The 15181-nt window shown below is 50.1% G+C and overlaps 2 protein-coding genes across 7 annotated transcripts in view; one reads left to right on the top strand and one right to left on the bottom strand.

The window, feature by feature from the left end:
• The window catches only part of NBEAL2 (neurobeachin like 2), a 29263-nt gene extending 27545 nt beyond the window's left edge, over positions 1 to 1718 (bottom strand). For all 3 annotated transcript variants that reach the window (XM_081800988.1, XM_006737276.3, XM_031032297.2), the window contains exon 1: positions 1470 to 1718. In XM_081800988.1, the coding sequence (XP_081657114.1) occupies positions 1470 to 1520 (51 nt within the window). In that variant the 5' untranslated portion in view covers positions 1521 to 1718. The remainder of the gene's footprint in view (positions 1 to 1469) is intronic.
• CCDC12 (coiled-coil domain containing 12) overlaps positions 1 to 15181 on the top strand; it is a 58749-nt gene that overhangs the window by 363 nt on the left and 43205 nt on the right. For 3 of the 4 annotated variants that reach the window (XM_081801313.1, XM_081801301.1, XM_006737277.3), the window contains exon 2: positions 3902 to 4082. In XM_081801313.1, coding sequence (XP_081657439.1) covers positions 3987 to 4082 — 96 coding nt within the window. In that variant the 5' untranslated portion in view covers positions 3902 to 3986. Of the gene's footprint in view, positions 1 to 2535; positions 2850 to 3901; positions 4083 to 15181 lie in introns of those variants that run through there. The other variant, XM_081801295.1, reaches the window with a different exon arrangement.

Here is a 15181-nt window from a genome sequence, read left to right as displayed (position 1 = left end):
GGGCAATCAGAGGCATGAGGGCCAGGGACGGGTTTCCTTCTGAATCTTTTCCCTTCACAAGGACCAACCCTTGGAGATGTAGACAGAGAGGCCTGGGTGAGGGGACCCAGTGGGGCCAGGGAAGCAGGAGTTTTCTCTGGCCCGGACAAGCCAGACGGGCTACCCCTCTGCAGAGTCTAGGCCACCCTGAGGTCAGGGCTGTGCCGAATTTACAGATAGAGAAGTAGAGGCTCAGAGGTGTAAAGAGCTTGCCTTGGGTCACACCAAAGAGGGACTCTACACACGCTGCCTCCTACCAGGGGCCTGGATCTCTCACCACCGGAGTGGACTCAAGAAGCCGCAGTCCTTATGGCCTGGATTCCAGGTCCCTAGGGCCCCAGACCCAGCCTGCAGTCCTAGGAGACAGCCGGCCAGCCTCTTCACAGAGGGCCAGCTGATCTAGTCATGAACTTCCCCCAAGTGACGAGATCAGGGGCACACAATAGTCCATTGTGCCCAGGGTACACCTGAGCCAGGAGCATGATGCCAGGCAGGTGCAGGGAGGGAGGCCGAAGCTAGGTGAAGAGGAGGGGGGTGTTACCCTGGGACGCCTCCCTGCTGTGAAAGCAGAAGGAAAGTGGGAGCCTATGTGCGTGAGACACAGAGTTTGGGGCACACGAGGTTCTCAGCTCTGACAGGACACCTGGGTCAGAGTCACTCCCTTCACCGTCTGAGGCCACAGGAGGTAGTCTCTGAGACAGGACAGGGAGGTCAGGAGGAAAGGGCCTCCCTCCATCCCTTTCAAACATCCCTCCTACCTCACCTGCCCTATTCCCTCCCTCCTGCATCCAGGGCAAATCTTTTCTTCTGGCTGGACCCCCAGGTCTACCCAGGGGTGGGGTAGGGGCCTCCTCGGCTCAGGGTCAGGGAGGAGCTCATCACTGCCAGCGCACTGATGCGGCGTAGTCTGAGTTGACTCAAATTGGACCAAAGTAGGGACGCCCCCTACCTCTCCCCGCCCCCCGCCTGCTGACAGCCCCCAGCCCCCAGCCCACTCAGACCCTTCGGCCATGACCACCCAATAGGGCCGCGCCCACAGGAGAGTCAAGCCCAAATGCAAACTAAGCCTTCCTGCCCCTCCCAACCCAACAAGGTCTCTCATTTATTTTCCGAGCCTCAGTTTCTCCACCTGGAAAAGGGGGAGGTGTCCGGCCGCCTCGATCCGGGCCCCTCTCCCCATCAGGCGCGACCGAGGTTGCGCGGTCCCCACCCGAGAGGCTCTCTGAGGTGCACTCCCGCCGGGATCATCCCCCAGGTAGAAGCGCCAGAGGCACCGGCGGGCCGGGGGCGGTGCACACGTGTGTGCGGGGCCCGAATCCGCCCCGCGCGAGCGCGCATCTACGCGGCCCCAGGAACGCGGGGCGCAGGTGCAGCGGGCGCGGGGCGCGCGGAGCTGGGGGCACAGCGGGAGCGGCGCGGGGCGGGCTCACCTGAGCGTAGTAGAGCAGCCACAGCTCGTACAGCCGCTCCGAGGCGGCCATGGCCCGGCCCGGCTCCGGCCCTGCTGCGCGCCACCTGCCGCCGCCGCCTCCTCCGCGCCGCCCGCCGGTTGCCCTCGGCCAGGCCCATGGGCGGAGGGCGTCACTCCGGGGCGGAGCGGCGCGGTACTACTCGGGGAAGTAGTACTGGCCCCCGCCGCGCTGAGCCACCCAAGTCTGCACGCTCCTCCTCCTCGCGGCCGGCCGCCGCCCGGCTTCCTGCACTTAGCTGCCGCTACCACCGCCCCGCCTCTCCCGGGACCGTGCAAAGGGCGGGGAGCCTGGAGGGAGGAGGGGCTTGAGGTCAGGGCGGCCCGGGAGGGCGCCCCGCAGTCCCGCCCTCAGCAGTCCGCGCCCCCGACGGTGCCTCGGGAAGGGCCAATCTGAGCCTCCCGGACGAGGGTCGGGGTCAGGTATTCCAGGCTTGCCCGCTGCACAGTGCGCCTGCCTGGAATTTGCCACCCTTCGTGCAAGGATGGGGTCTCCGTCGCCAGGTGGGGGGGCAGGGGCTGCGGGCCCGCGTTCAGATGGCCAGAGTCCTTCAACAAATGGTAACGACAACCAGCGGCCACCTGTAGAGTTTACCACGTGCCTGGTGCTGTTCTAAGCGTTTTAATGCAGAGACCGACTGCCACGTTTTTGCTCCTACTGTTTGTGGAGCAGGATGGGGGACATCAGAGAGCAGTGCCCTTCGTCTGTCCTGCAGATCCCTGGGAGATTTAGGCAATCCTCACGGGTCCCCTCTTCCAAGAAGCCTCCCAGATGCTCCAGTAGAGGCATCATCCACTCTAGGGCCCAGCATTTGTCTTCACATCTTTTGTTTTCCTTAACCTCAAGAGGATAAAGGCAAGAGGATGTCTCATGCCTCAGTTTTACAGATGGAGAAATTGAAGCCCAGATGGGCCAAATGAGAATCACTTGGGTAATTGGGGACAGCATGGACGGGGATGGAGGCCTGACTGACTCTTTGCTGGCCCACTGCCACCATCACCCCTCCATCTCTCCCTGCCCCCCCCCCAACCAGCCTGCCTGGGAGGTGAGGAGCCCCCCTGGTGTTGGGCAGGGGTCAGGCCCTGTGTTGGTGTTGGGGAGAAGTTTGTGGAGCCCAGAAAGGTACTATAAGTTAGAGGAACTGGAGTCTGGCGTCCCTCAGACTTTGGCCAAGAGAAAACAGACTCTTTCCCCATTCCCATCCTTTTCCGTCCTCCTGACTTTTTCTTGGGCAGCCTCTCCACTCTGGCCTTTTTTCTTGCCCTGTCCATCCTACCTCTGAGCTGACATTTCCTGAGCACCTACTACCTGGTACTACCTGTGATCCTGGTACAGTTTCTGGTAAGTCACCCCTCCGGATGCAGGGGAACAGGGCACCGAAAGGCCCCGGCTAGTGAGGTCAAGAGGGTCGTTTTGGAGGGGTTGGACAGAGGTCTTATGGCACAGGGGCCTCTGAAGGGAAGTGGGAGGAGTGGGCATCCACCTGCTACCAGCCTGGGAAGGGAGGCCCCAAGCAGGAAACAGCTTTGCTGAGAGATGAGTCATGGTATGTGTTGGGGGGAGGGAGGCCTCTGTGTGGCTTTGGGGACCTTGACATCCTGTCAGAAGGTCTTAACTTCAGCCAGAGTGGTCTCCTGGTTGTTGGGGCATGCTGGTTAACGCAGGAAAGAAGACCCTGGCAGCCCCTGCCGGCGAGCAGTGCACTCTTTGCCACCTGTTGCAGTCAAGGCCAAATCAACTCTCAGTAGTTCTCAGAAACTAAGCTCAGGGGATTCCTGGGGCCCACTGGGCCCAGGTTGGGGGTTTGTTCTTCTCCAGTTTAGGTAGTTTGACCCAGAGTACTTTGCTGCTTCAGGGGGCTTGGAGGTGGGAGGGGATCATCCATGAGCCTGGAGGAAATGGCCATCCAGCCAAGCCCTGCACCGCACAGGCTTTATCTGAGCTGAGAGTGGACACAGAGGGCCTAGGGGCCCATGAACCAGTGCATCCAGGAAGTCACTGGTACCTGTAGAGGAAGAAAGGCAGATCTTTTATTAAACTGGGATCGGAGTGGAGGGTCAGGGAAGACTTCTTGCAAGCATTCAGGCCTTGAAGAATCAGGACAAGGGGACAAGGTTGGGCCAAGCGCATTCCAAGCGTCCCGTAGGGAAGTGAGCTGTGGTTGGCGCTTGCTTAGGCAAAAGCCCAGCGATCGACGCGCTCTATCCTCCTTCACTCAGGTCTGATTCCACTCGCACCTTTCTCACTGATTGGCATTGGACGAATCGAGCCTTACGGCCTTTTTCTTTGCCGCGCCCTCCCCCAACAGGCGAGGCGAGTTGCTGGGAAAGGTAGGGCGGGCCCTCCTATAGCAACTCAGTATTGATTGGCTTTCACGACTTCCTGTTCTCCAGTTCTCGTCCCTGGATTGGCCGCCAGAGATTCATCTACTCCCTGGGCCTGCGCGATGCAGGACGAGAGAAGAGGAGGGTGGGCAAGATGGCGGCTACTGCGGCTGGTGTGGGCCGGCTAGAGGAGGAGGCGTTGCGGCGAAAGGAACGGCTGAAAGCCCTTCGGGAAAAAACCGGGCGAAAGGTGAGGAATGCAGAGTGAGGACTGTGACTGAAGTAGCCAGTGTTCGGATACAGAACAAGAACGAGACGACAGGGGACTACTAGGAATAGGCCGCTGCTGAGGACGCGCATGCGCGCGCGGGTGGCGCTTGCGCGAGGAGTCGGAGCCCGCCCACCAAGTGTGCTTGCTGGCTGGGAGTCTTTTGGCGCTGGTGCCGTCGCCGCGCATGCACGGGGCGGGATGGGCAGTGGTTAGCGCGTTACGCGTTTTTTGGCTACCATCTGGTGTTTCGCCAGTGAGCGCCCTGAAGCACCCCCTTTCCCCACGACCCAGCTGGCCTTCCAACCTGGTGAAATTCAGTGCATCTGGCAGACCCTCCCCTGTCCTCCAGCGCGCCTTGGGCAGGGCAGTACGGGACGGTGCTCTGAGCGCCCAGCTGGCAAAAGTCCAAAAGAAAGACCCATTTCTAGGTCAGGGTGCACCTCAGGGAAAGAGGAGGGCACTTAGTTCTTCCCAGGCTACTTCTCTGGGGATGGACCTCCTAGTCCTATTAGTTACCAAACTTGGAAGCATCTTCCTTGCTTTTGTTTGACACCAAAATGGTCCGATTCCATTTCCACCTCTTTGATCTGTCCGAGTAGTCAAGAGGAAGGAGAACTCTGAAGTTCATTACCTGTGTGCAAACCCTGGCCCTGTCACTTGGGGCTGTGGGACTTGGGATAAATTACTTCATCTCCTTGAGCCTGTTTCTTCATGTGTGCAATGGAGGATAACAACCCCTCTATATTAATTCTCACTGGGTTATTTTGAGATCTGACAGGGTCATCTGTGAAAGGGCACTAGAGACCACAGAGGGTGGAGCTTGTCAGTTCTGCTCTTGTTGGATGAGCAAAAACTATTAATTCTACAAAATATAAAGGACAGTAAATATTTAGACCTTCGATGAATGGGGGAAAACAGGGACTCAACTTTCCACCTTTATTTTTTTTTTATTTATTTTTTTAAGATTTTATTTATTTATTTGAGACAGAGAGAATGAGAGAGAGAGAGAGCGCACATGAGAGGGGGGAGGGTCAGAGGGAGAAGCAGGCTCCCCGCCGAGCAGGGAGCCCGATGCGGGACTCGATCCAGGGACTCCAGGATCATGACCTGAGCCAAAAGCAGTCGCTTAACCAACTGAGCCACCCAGGCGCCCTACTTTCCACCTTTAAAGAGGCTGGTCAGTCTGGCCCCTGTTTCCTTTCTGCATGGCCATCCTATGGGAAAGTGAAAGGGGAAGTAATAGAGAGTGAAAGCTAGCCAGATTGGCTTCTGCTTTTGTTGGCAACTTGTTGGCCCTGTCAGACGGTTCTGCTCGAAAACTGCCTGGCCTAGGGAAGCTCAAGCCTCAGCTTTTCAGTGGCTAGCCAACCTGCGCTGTTGGCTTGGATTTGGGGCCCAGATTACTGGGACTGGTCTTGAGGTCAGAATACAAAGGACAACATAGCATCCTCAAGGCTCGTTGCCATGGGAAGGATGCCCAGGCCATCAGGAGAACTGGCCTTTAATAAGGGATTCTCTCAATGGGCTGAAAATATGGTCTGATGGTTGTTTTTTTTCTTTATTGTGGCAGAATATATGTAACATAAAGTTTACCATTTGAAATACGTTCATAATGTTATATAACTATACCACTATGTCCAGAGCTTTTTCATCATCCCAAATGTAAATTCTGTACCCATTAAACAATAACTCCCCATTCCCCTCCCACCCTCGCCCTTGACAACCACCATTCTATTTGACTACTTTAGGTATCTTATATAAGTAGAATCATACAGTATTTGGCTTTTTTTGACTGATTTATTTCACTCAGCATAACATTTTTAAGGTTTATCGATGTTGTAGCATATGTGAAATTTCATTCCTTTTTAAAGCTGGATAATACTCCTTTGTACTATAGCACATTTATCTTTTCATTTTGGGTTGCTTCTAAATTTTGGCTGTTGTGAGTAATGAATGTATAAATACCTGTTTGAGTCTCTGTTTTCAGTTCTTTTGGGTATGAACCCGGAAGTGGAATTTTTGGATTATATTAGCAGTTTTGTGTTTAACCTTTGAAGGAACTGCCATGCTGTTTTCCACAGTAGCCGCATCATTGTACGTTTCCAGCAGCAGTGGACATGGATTCCAGTTTTTCCACATCCTTGTCAACACTTGTTATTTTCTGTTTTGTTGATTATAGCCATCCTATCGGGTGTGAAATGGTATCACATTGTAATTTTGATGTGCATTTCCATAGTGATTAGAGAGTGATGTTGAGCATCTTCTCATATGCCTGTGGCTATTTGTATATCTTTTTTGGAGAAATGTCTGTTCAGGTCCTTTGCCTTTTTTTTTTTTTTTAAGATTTATTTATTTGGGGGGGAGAGAGAGTTCACACTCATGTGCGCGCACACACACAAGTGGGGGAGGGGCAGAGGGAGAGTATCTTCAAGCAGAGTCCCTGCTGAGCATGGAGCCACAATCCTCGAGATCATGATCTGAGCCAAAACCAGGAGTCCGAGGCTTAACCAACTGACCCACCCAGGTGCCCCTTTGCCCATTTTTTAATTGACTTTTGTTGTTGTTGTTGAGTTATAGGAGTTCTTAATATATTCTTTTTTTTTTTTTTTTTTTTTAGATTTTATTTATTTATTTTTTAGAGAGCGAGCGAGAGAGAAACAGCATGAGAGGGGAGAGGGTCAGAGGGAGAAGCAGGCTCCCCGCCGAGCCGGGAGCCCGATGTGGGACTCGATCCCAGGACTCTGGGATCATGACCTGAGCCGAAGGCAGACGCTTAACCATCTGAGCCACCCAGGCGCCCATATATTCTGAATATTAACCCCGTATCAGATACGGGATTTGCAAATATTTTCTCCCAATTCCAAGGTTGTCTTTTCCCTTTCCCAGTAATGTCCTTTGATGCACAAAGTTCCTAATTTTGATAAAGTCCAATTTATTTTTTCTTTTGTTCATCCTGCTTTTGGTGTCATACCTAATGAACCATTAGCAAACCTTGGATCCTGAAGATTTTCCCCCATGTTTTCTTCTAGGAAAGTTTTGTATTTTTAGCTCTTATATTTAGGTCTTTGATGCATTCTGAGTTAATTTTTATGTAGGGTATAATGTAGGTGTCTAATACAGTCTTTTGCATGCGAATATCCAACTTTCCCAGTACCATTTGTTGAAATGACTGTCCTTTCCGTATTGAATGGTCTTCCCTATTGAATGACCTTTCCCTATTGACTGTCCTTTCCCTATTGAATGGTCCTTTCCCTCTTGAATTGTTGAAAATCATTTGACCATACCTGTGAGAGTTTATTTCGGCACTATTCTATTATATTGGTTTATATGTCTGTCATTATGCCATTGCCATACTGTTTTGATTACTATAGCTTGTAGTAAGTTCTGAAATCAGAAAGTGTGAATCCTCTGACTTAGTTCTCTTTCAAGATTGTTTTGGCTTTTTGGGACCCCTTGAGAGTCCATATGAATTTTAGAATGGATTTTTCTGTTTGTGCAAAAAACACCATTGAGATTTTGATACGGATTGTACTGAATCTGTAAATAATTTTGGGGAGTGTTGCCATCCTAACAATATTAAGTCTCCCAAGCCATGAGCATAGGATGTCTTTCCATTTATTTAAGTCGTTAATTTTTATTTAAATCTTTAATTTGTTTCAGTAGTGTTCTCTAGTTTTCATCGTACAAGTCTTTGGCTCCTTGGTCAGATGTATCCTAAGTACTTTATTCTTTTTGGTGCTGTTGTAAATGAGATTGTTTTCTTAATTTCCTGTTCAGGTTGTACATTGCTAGTATATATAGAAATGCAACTGATATTTGTCTGTTGATTTACAAAATCGAAGTCCTGGAACTTTGCTGAATTTGTTAGTTATTCTAACAGTTTTTTTCATGGACTCTAAACATTTCTGCATATAAAATCGTATCATCTGTGAGCAGAGACAGTTTTACTTCTATTCCAATTTGGATGTCTTTTATTTCTTCTTGCCTAATTGCTCTGGCTAGAACTTTGAGTATCATGTTGGATAGAAGTTGTGAAAGCAGTCATCCTTGTTTTGTTCCTTATCACGGAAAAGCTTTCAGTCTTTCACCATTGAGTGTGACATTCACTGTGGGGTTTTCAAATATGGCCTTTATCATGTTGAGGAAGTTTCCTTCTATTCCTAGTTTGTTGAGTGTTTTTATCATATCACTCTAATATCAAAGAGAGTTGAGTTTTGTCAAATGCTTTTTCTTCATCAATCGAGATGGTCATGTGATCCCCCCCATCCTATTATTGTATTGCGTTAATTAGTTTTTGTATGTTGAACCATTTTTGCATTGCGGGAGTAAATTCCCCCTGGTCCTTGGTCCTTGCTGGATTCAGTTTGTTAGTATTTTGTTGAGGATTTTTGCTTCTGTGTTCATGGGGGTTATGAGTTTGTACTTTTCTTGTAGTTTGTATGGCTTTGGAATCAGGGTAATTCTGAACTCATAAAATGAGTTAGGAAGTATTCCCTCCTCTTCAATTTTTTGGGAGAGTTTGAAAAGAATTGGTATTATTTGTTCTTTAAATGTTTGGTAGAATTAACCAGTAAAACTGTCTGGCTCTGGGCTTTTCTTTGTTGGGAGGGTTTTGATTACTTACTCAGTTTCCTTACTATTTATAGATGTATTCACATTTTTTATTTCTTCATGAGTCAGTTTAGGTACATTGTGTATTTCTAGGAATTTGCCCATTTCATCTAGATTTTCTAGTTTGTTGGTATATTGATTGCTACTTTAATTGGGTTTAATCTTCACATTTCTGGCTTCAGAAAGCTCTTGGCCGTAAACTCATTTCTAAAAAATGTGCAGTCGGAAATCACATGGCTTCTGTCTTGGAATTGAGAGTTCACTGGCCTTTGGGGTTTCCTTTCATTCTTCTTAAGGGAGGGTTATTGTGAAGCCACATTCTTGCTCCATTGGAAGCCTTTTCCTTTCCTGGTGCATCTTTCCTATCCAGGAGCTCCTGATTTTTCTACTTTCTTGAGTCCTTTTCTTGCAAAGGGGAAGTTAGAATTTTTGTTGACTCTTCAGTTTCCAGGCTGTGGTGTCAGTGGGTGGATCAGTGGCAGGTGATGAAGTGTTGTTTGGCTGGGTTCAAAATGGGTTATTGGAGCTGGTAATTCATTCCTTCAGTAGACGTGTACTAGGTATGTCCTGTGCACCAGTCACCAGGCGCTAGAGGTGTAGCAGACAACAAAGCAGATGGAAGTCTCTGCCCCAGGCAGCTTGCAGCTAGCTGGAGAGACAGATAGGCAACACACGTAGTGTTAGAGAAGGTGCAAGAAAAGGAAAGAAGGAAAGTGAGATGGGAGTACATAGTGCTCCTGTTTTTCTCTGTAGCTCGTAACGGTTTAATTTTCTTTCTTCAAGACCACAGTGTTTTGGAAGTGTTTTGGAAATGATGCCAGCTGCCTGCTTTATCTTATCTAGGTCTTGATGGCAACCCTGAGAAGAAGGAAGGAGGAGGCTTAATTTATAGGTGGAAGCACTGAGGCTAATAAACATGAGGTGGTTTGCCTAAGGTCACATAGCTCAGAGGTATCCCAAGTGAGTGTTAGGTTGGGAGAGGCCATGAGAACAGGTGGTGACTCTCATTATGTACTGACTTGGACTGGTTGCCCAGATGCAAGGTAGGGGAGAAACTGGATAAACCAGTTGTATACTTTCTAATACCTTTTTGTTTTGTGAGTTACACGCTCAAAAACAAAACAGAACAAAAAACAACAGTGGAAAAAGAGTATAGGCCCCAAGTCCAGTCTGCCCTGATGTGCATGTCTTAATCCCCTCTGGATCCTGATTCTGGTCCTCCTTTCCCCTGATGAGGATGGGGATACCCTTATTTGCCACCATTTTGTTTTGTTTTGTTTTAATGATGAAATACATACAACATAAAATTTTCCATCTAAGCATTTGTCAGTAGCATTAGTATGTTTACAACGTTGTACAGCCATCACCAGTATTTCCAAAACTTTTTCATCACCTCAAACAGAAACTCTACCCCCATCAAGCAGTGACTGCCTATTAATCTTACCCCAGCCCCTTGCAGCCTCTGATCTACTTTCTGTCTCCAGGAGTTTGCCATTCCAAGTACCTCATGTAAGTGGCATCTTACAATATTGGTCCATTTGTGTTTGGCTTACTTCACTTGGCATAAGCATAAGTTTTCAGGGTTCATTGACGTTACAGCGTGTAAGAGAATTTCATTCCTTTTTAAGGCTGAAATAATATCCCGTCGTACGTATATACCATACGCAGTGGCTGTTCTGTTGATGGACACCTTTTGGCTATTGTGACTAACGCGGTCGTTGGCATGGTGGTGTACTTACTGGCTTACAAGTGTTATTTGAGTCCTTGGATATATATATAGGAAGAATGGAATTGCTGGGTCATGTAACAGTTCTGTGTTTAACTTTTGGAGGAACCACCAAACTGTTTGCCACAGTGGCTGTACATTTTCCACTACCACCAGCAGTGCACGAGGGTTCCAGTTCCCCTACAGCCTTGCCCAACACTTATTTTTCTTTTATGGGATGGGGGCGCCTGGGTGGCTCAGTTGGTTAAGCGTCCAACTCTTGATTTCAGCTCAGGTCTTGATCTCAGCATTGTGAATTCAAACCCCGCGTTGGGCTCCATGCTGAGCATGGAGCCTGCTTAAAAAAAAAAAAAAATTACAGGGTGTTGGGGGGCGATCTGGCTGCAACATCTGTCACGCCATTGATTGGCAGGGTTGATGGGCTCTTCTGGCTGGCTAGGCTGGTGTCTCCTTCCTCCCTCACCGCTCCACGTGCATCCCTCCCAAAACTGTGTGCTTGCTGGAAGAGGATGACCTTTTCCGATAGAGGAGGACCATTCTTCCATCGAGGGTGTACGAGTTAGCTGTGCTTCCCTGCTGGAACCTCCAAACAAGCTCTCAAGGTCCATTTGTAGGAGAATGTAGGGTAGTCAAGCTTCTAAGACTCCAGACACATCCAAATGAGGTGCTGCATGTGGCAGTCTGCCTTTCTTTAAAAAAAAAAAGAAAATAAATTATAGCTATCCTAGTAGGTGTGAAGTGGTATCTCAGTGGGGTTTTGATTTGCATTTCCCTGATGATAAGTGCTGTTGAGCATCTAATCATGTGCTTATTTGCCATTCGTATATGTTCTTTGGAGAAATATTTACTCATATCCTTTGCCCATTTTTCCATCGGGTCGTTTGTCTTTCTGTTGTTGAGTTGTAGTTGAATTCTTTATATATTCTGGATATTAAACTGTTATTAAATAGGAGACTTCTGGGTATTTTTTTTCCCCATTCTGTGGGCTGTTTTTTCATTCTCTTGGTAGTGTCCTTTGATGCACAAAAGTTTTTTTTTAATTTTGGAGAAGCCCAAGTTATGTTTTTTCTCGTAAGAGTGCTTTTCACGTCATATTTAATCTCTGTAGCTCCTGAGTGATATTTCTGTTAGGGTCAGTGCCTGAGAGAAAGACAGTCAAAGGTCTCAAGTTCGAGTTACTTTTCCAGCCCAGTCATTTCTTGGGAGACCGATGAGTGGGGAGGCTGGAGCGGAAGTAAGGCCGGCCTGCTATGGGCAGACACCCCTCGGATGGAAGGGGCTCCCCATTTTTAGCTCTGTCGTCTGATGTGAAGACTCCAGGGTCCAGCACTTTCTCAGCCTGCCCCTGCCGCTGGAGAGTCCCTGTCTGCCCCAGGGGGACGGCCCCTCCCTCGCTGATGCCTACCACACACATGGTTTTGCTGGAGACATGAAGATCTCATGCGCGGGGTTGATTTCCCTCATGGTGTTAGCTTCCTCTTCTCCCCGCACCGGACTCTGAACTCAATTTAGTGATAGTTTGGAGGAGCCAATCCTGACATTGTGACAAATGGAGAGACAAGATCTGGGCTGTAAGGTTTCCACACTTGATTCCACAGTGACATTCAGTTGTAGCTGTGTGGCTGGCAGTCTTGCAGGGTACTTCCACGCCAGCCCACCTGACTGATTTGTGAGGGCGCAAGCCATGAGGTTCCGAGGTGCTGGGATGCCCAAGGTCGAGGAGCATAAGTGACTTCCGGATTCCCGCAGGCTTACTCCCCTGGAGGAGGGGGATTCTCTGCAGGGTGCAGCATGCCTGGAGGTCAGCCAGCCCCATGATAGGTGGGAAGAGCACATAGGCTGTTAGACTGTCCTGCTGGCTGTCATTTCCTGGGAAAGCCAGGCTGGGCCTGGGGACGCTTCATGAGAAGGCAGAGTGGAATTTGGGCTGCACCGTGGAGGATGGGACCGGGAAGCACATATTGAAGTAGCTGGAAAGGAATATTCCAGGGGAGCAGCTTGGAGGTGGGAACATTCGGTGAGCACAGAGGGGACAGTCAGGGATGCTCCAGAGGGTTTGACAGCAAGCAGTTGGCAGTGATTGGGGTAGGGGTGAGGTCTAAAAGTGCTGCTGGGTGCTTGGTGGCCAAGTTCTGCAGGAGCCCGGCCTTGCAGCGGGGAGGGCAGCCGCTCACACTTCTGTATTGTATTTGAACCTCATTTCTTGGTGCTCATCCAGAACTTCCAAGCTGGGTGAGTAGGGGAACCGTCCCAGGCTGTGTAGACGAAGCTCTGGGGCCTCTCTTTACAGTGCTGCCCAGGAGGGCAGTGTGAGGCCACTTCATCCTGTTCTGACTTCTTTCTCAGCAGCCAGAGGAGGCTCCTAAAGGTTGTTAACTTGGCACAAACACTTGCCCTTGGCTGTCGGCTTTCGCCAGCATCTAGCCTGGATTGGGCTGTCTCTTTGCGCCCTGGGACAGGGCGGGTGGTTGCCCCCACCCCTCCGGGGTTGCGCCTGAACTCCGGAGCAGGCTCTGGCTGTGAGCTTGCAGGCTGTGCAGCAGTTGCTGTTTCCCACCTGGCTCTCGGGACCAGGGCAGTGCTGTGCAGTTCTGCATAGAATCTGTGCTGCCCGGTACCACGGCTAGGAGCCACATGTGGCTCTTGAGCCCTTGAAAAATGTGACCAATGTGATGTTTTACTTAATTCCATTTTAATTACTTTATATTTAAACAGCCACACTTGACTTAGGGTTGCCTCATTGGACAGCGCGTCTCTGGAGAACTTGCTCCCTCCTGCCTAGCTTGTAAGAGACTCTGTGTCTGCCTGAACTCTCATTTATTGAGAGCTGTGAAGGAGAGGGTAGGTGGAAACCCAGATGACCACGAGCTCAGCCTTGGGGAGCCTAGGGCTTCGAAGCTAGAGCAGAGGGCTTCGAAATAGTCAGTCTTCATGGCCGGTGTCTCCGGCAGATGCTTATTTCTGGCCTTCTGTGTGTGCATCTGGTGGAGTTAAATGCTGACAGTTATGATCTATACACTTGAGAAATGGGCAGTCTGGAGAGTGGGGGCAGTGCCAAGGTGGAGGGGAGCTCATCGATAATCTCGGAACTTGGGTGCACCAGGGAGAGGCTTGGCCACTGTAAAGGGGGGGCTGGAGGGAAGGGCTGGCAACTGTTCGGGGGACAGAGAGGAAGGGGCAGCGAGGTGTGGGGAGGTGGGGGTGGAGAGGAGCCCAGTGGTCTGGGTGAGGAGTCAGACTGGTCCGTGTCCTGCTCATCCCTCAGGAAATTGCCTCTGACCTGGCCGCGTGCGGCTATGTCCCCATGCCCAGCAGCCTGATGGCTAAGTCAATGGAGAGTCACTGCCCCCATGTTGACAGCCTCTTACAAATCAGCTCTCATAACATTTACATGGCGTTTTGTGATGGGATCTCATGATTTGCTCAATCCAGAAGCAGCGCTTTGAGGTGGGTTAAAACAGTTTATCCCTGTTTAATAGACCAGGAAGCCTGGGCTGAAGGGACCTCTCATGGCTGTGCTTTGGGATGTTGCCGACCAGAGATGGTCCCTGAAGCCCTGGGCCCTGTATCCCTCTCCACTTGTCACGCCCAGGTGCTTGGGAAGAAGCAGCCCCCAGGATGGGGTCTTCTTCCCGTCCCACACAGAAACTGCCATCAGGCTGCCTGGTGGGAGCTGGGTGGCGTAGTGAAGAGCATGGGCTTTGGAACCAGATGGATCTGGTTTAAGTCTCAGCTCCATTCATCCCATCGGTGGGACCCAGAGTAGGTCTTTAAAACTCTATACCTCCCTAGCCTTGTCTGTAAAATCAGGACATGGCTTCTGACCTCATCGGTAGCTGGAAGAACAGAGAAAGATGTCTGTGAAGTGGCTAGTTCAAGGTCTTGCCCATGGGCCTTCTATAAACGTAGACATGTGTCTTTTCTCACCCACCCTGTTGAAGTGAGGAAGTCTGGATGGTCCTCCAGCTCTCCCTACTGGGTGACAGTGGGTGGAGCTGACCCTGTTTCCAAGGGGAAAAAAAAGGACATCTTGCTGGTCACCTGGCTTTCCTCAGCCTAGCCCTGCTTCCTTGAAGGTGGCATTCACTTGTAGTGCAAAGTGTTAGATTAACAAAAAAGTGGATTTGCAGAGCCACAGCCAAGGTGGGGTGTGTGTTCCCCATTCTTCCCAAGGACTGACCTTCTCTTCCCGAGCTCTGCTTAGACCCTGAGGTCTGGGAGCCAGTGAGAGGGAGAACCTCGTGGGTGGGAAGTTTGGGACTCCCAGCACAGACACCTGTTGATGAACCAGTGTTGCAACTTCTCACTGAGTCATCCCTTCGGAGGGCCTCAACTTGTTCATGTGTGAAATGAAGATGTTGGATCAATCCGAGGTTCTCAGACCTACCTGTGTGTCAGGATCACCTGGGGCGACAATGTGCATTCTTTTCTCTGGCTCCACCCCAGATCTCCTGTTGGGATCTTGGTAGGGAGCCTAGAAATCATGCATTTTTCAAGATCCGCAGATGATTCATTTTTCTGCAAGTCTCTAATCGCTTCCTTGACATTTCTCCCTTGACAAAAGGAAGTAAAACACCTCTCCTTTCCCTGGAGCATTCGTTGCTCATCCTCACCGTGGGAACTCTGCAACCAGCCATCAAACAAGTATTTATTGAGCCCCTGTTGTGTGCCAGGCCTGGAGATCCAGATTGTGAATCAGACTGCCTCTCTGTCTCGAGGGGCCTCCATGGGAGGGGTGGGT

The sequence above is a fragment of the Leptonychotes weddellii genome, chromosome 1 (assembly GCF_054177405.1).
Source record: "Leptonychotes weddellii isolate Sample4059 chromosome 1, ASM5417740v2, whole genome shotgun sequence".
NCBI lineage: Eukaryota > Metazoa > Chordata > Mammalia > Carnivora > Phocidae > Leptonychotes > Leptonychotes weddellii.
The sequence above is the reverse complement of the archived record's forward strand: the minus strand, read 5'-3'. Positions and strand labels throughout refer to the sequence as shown.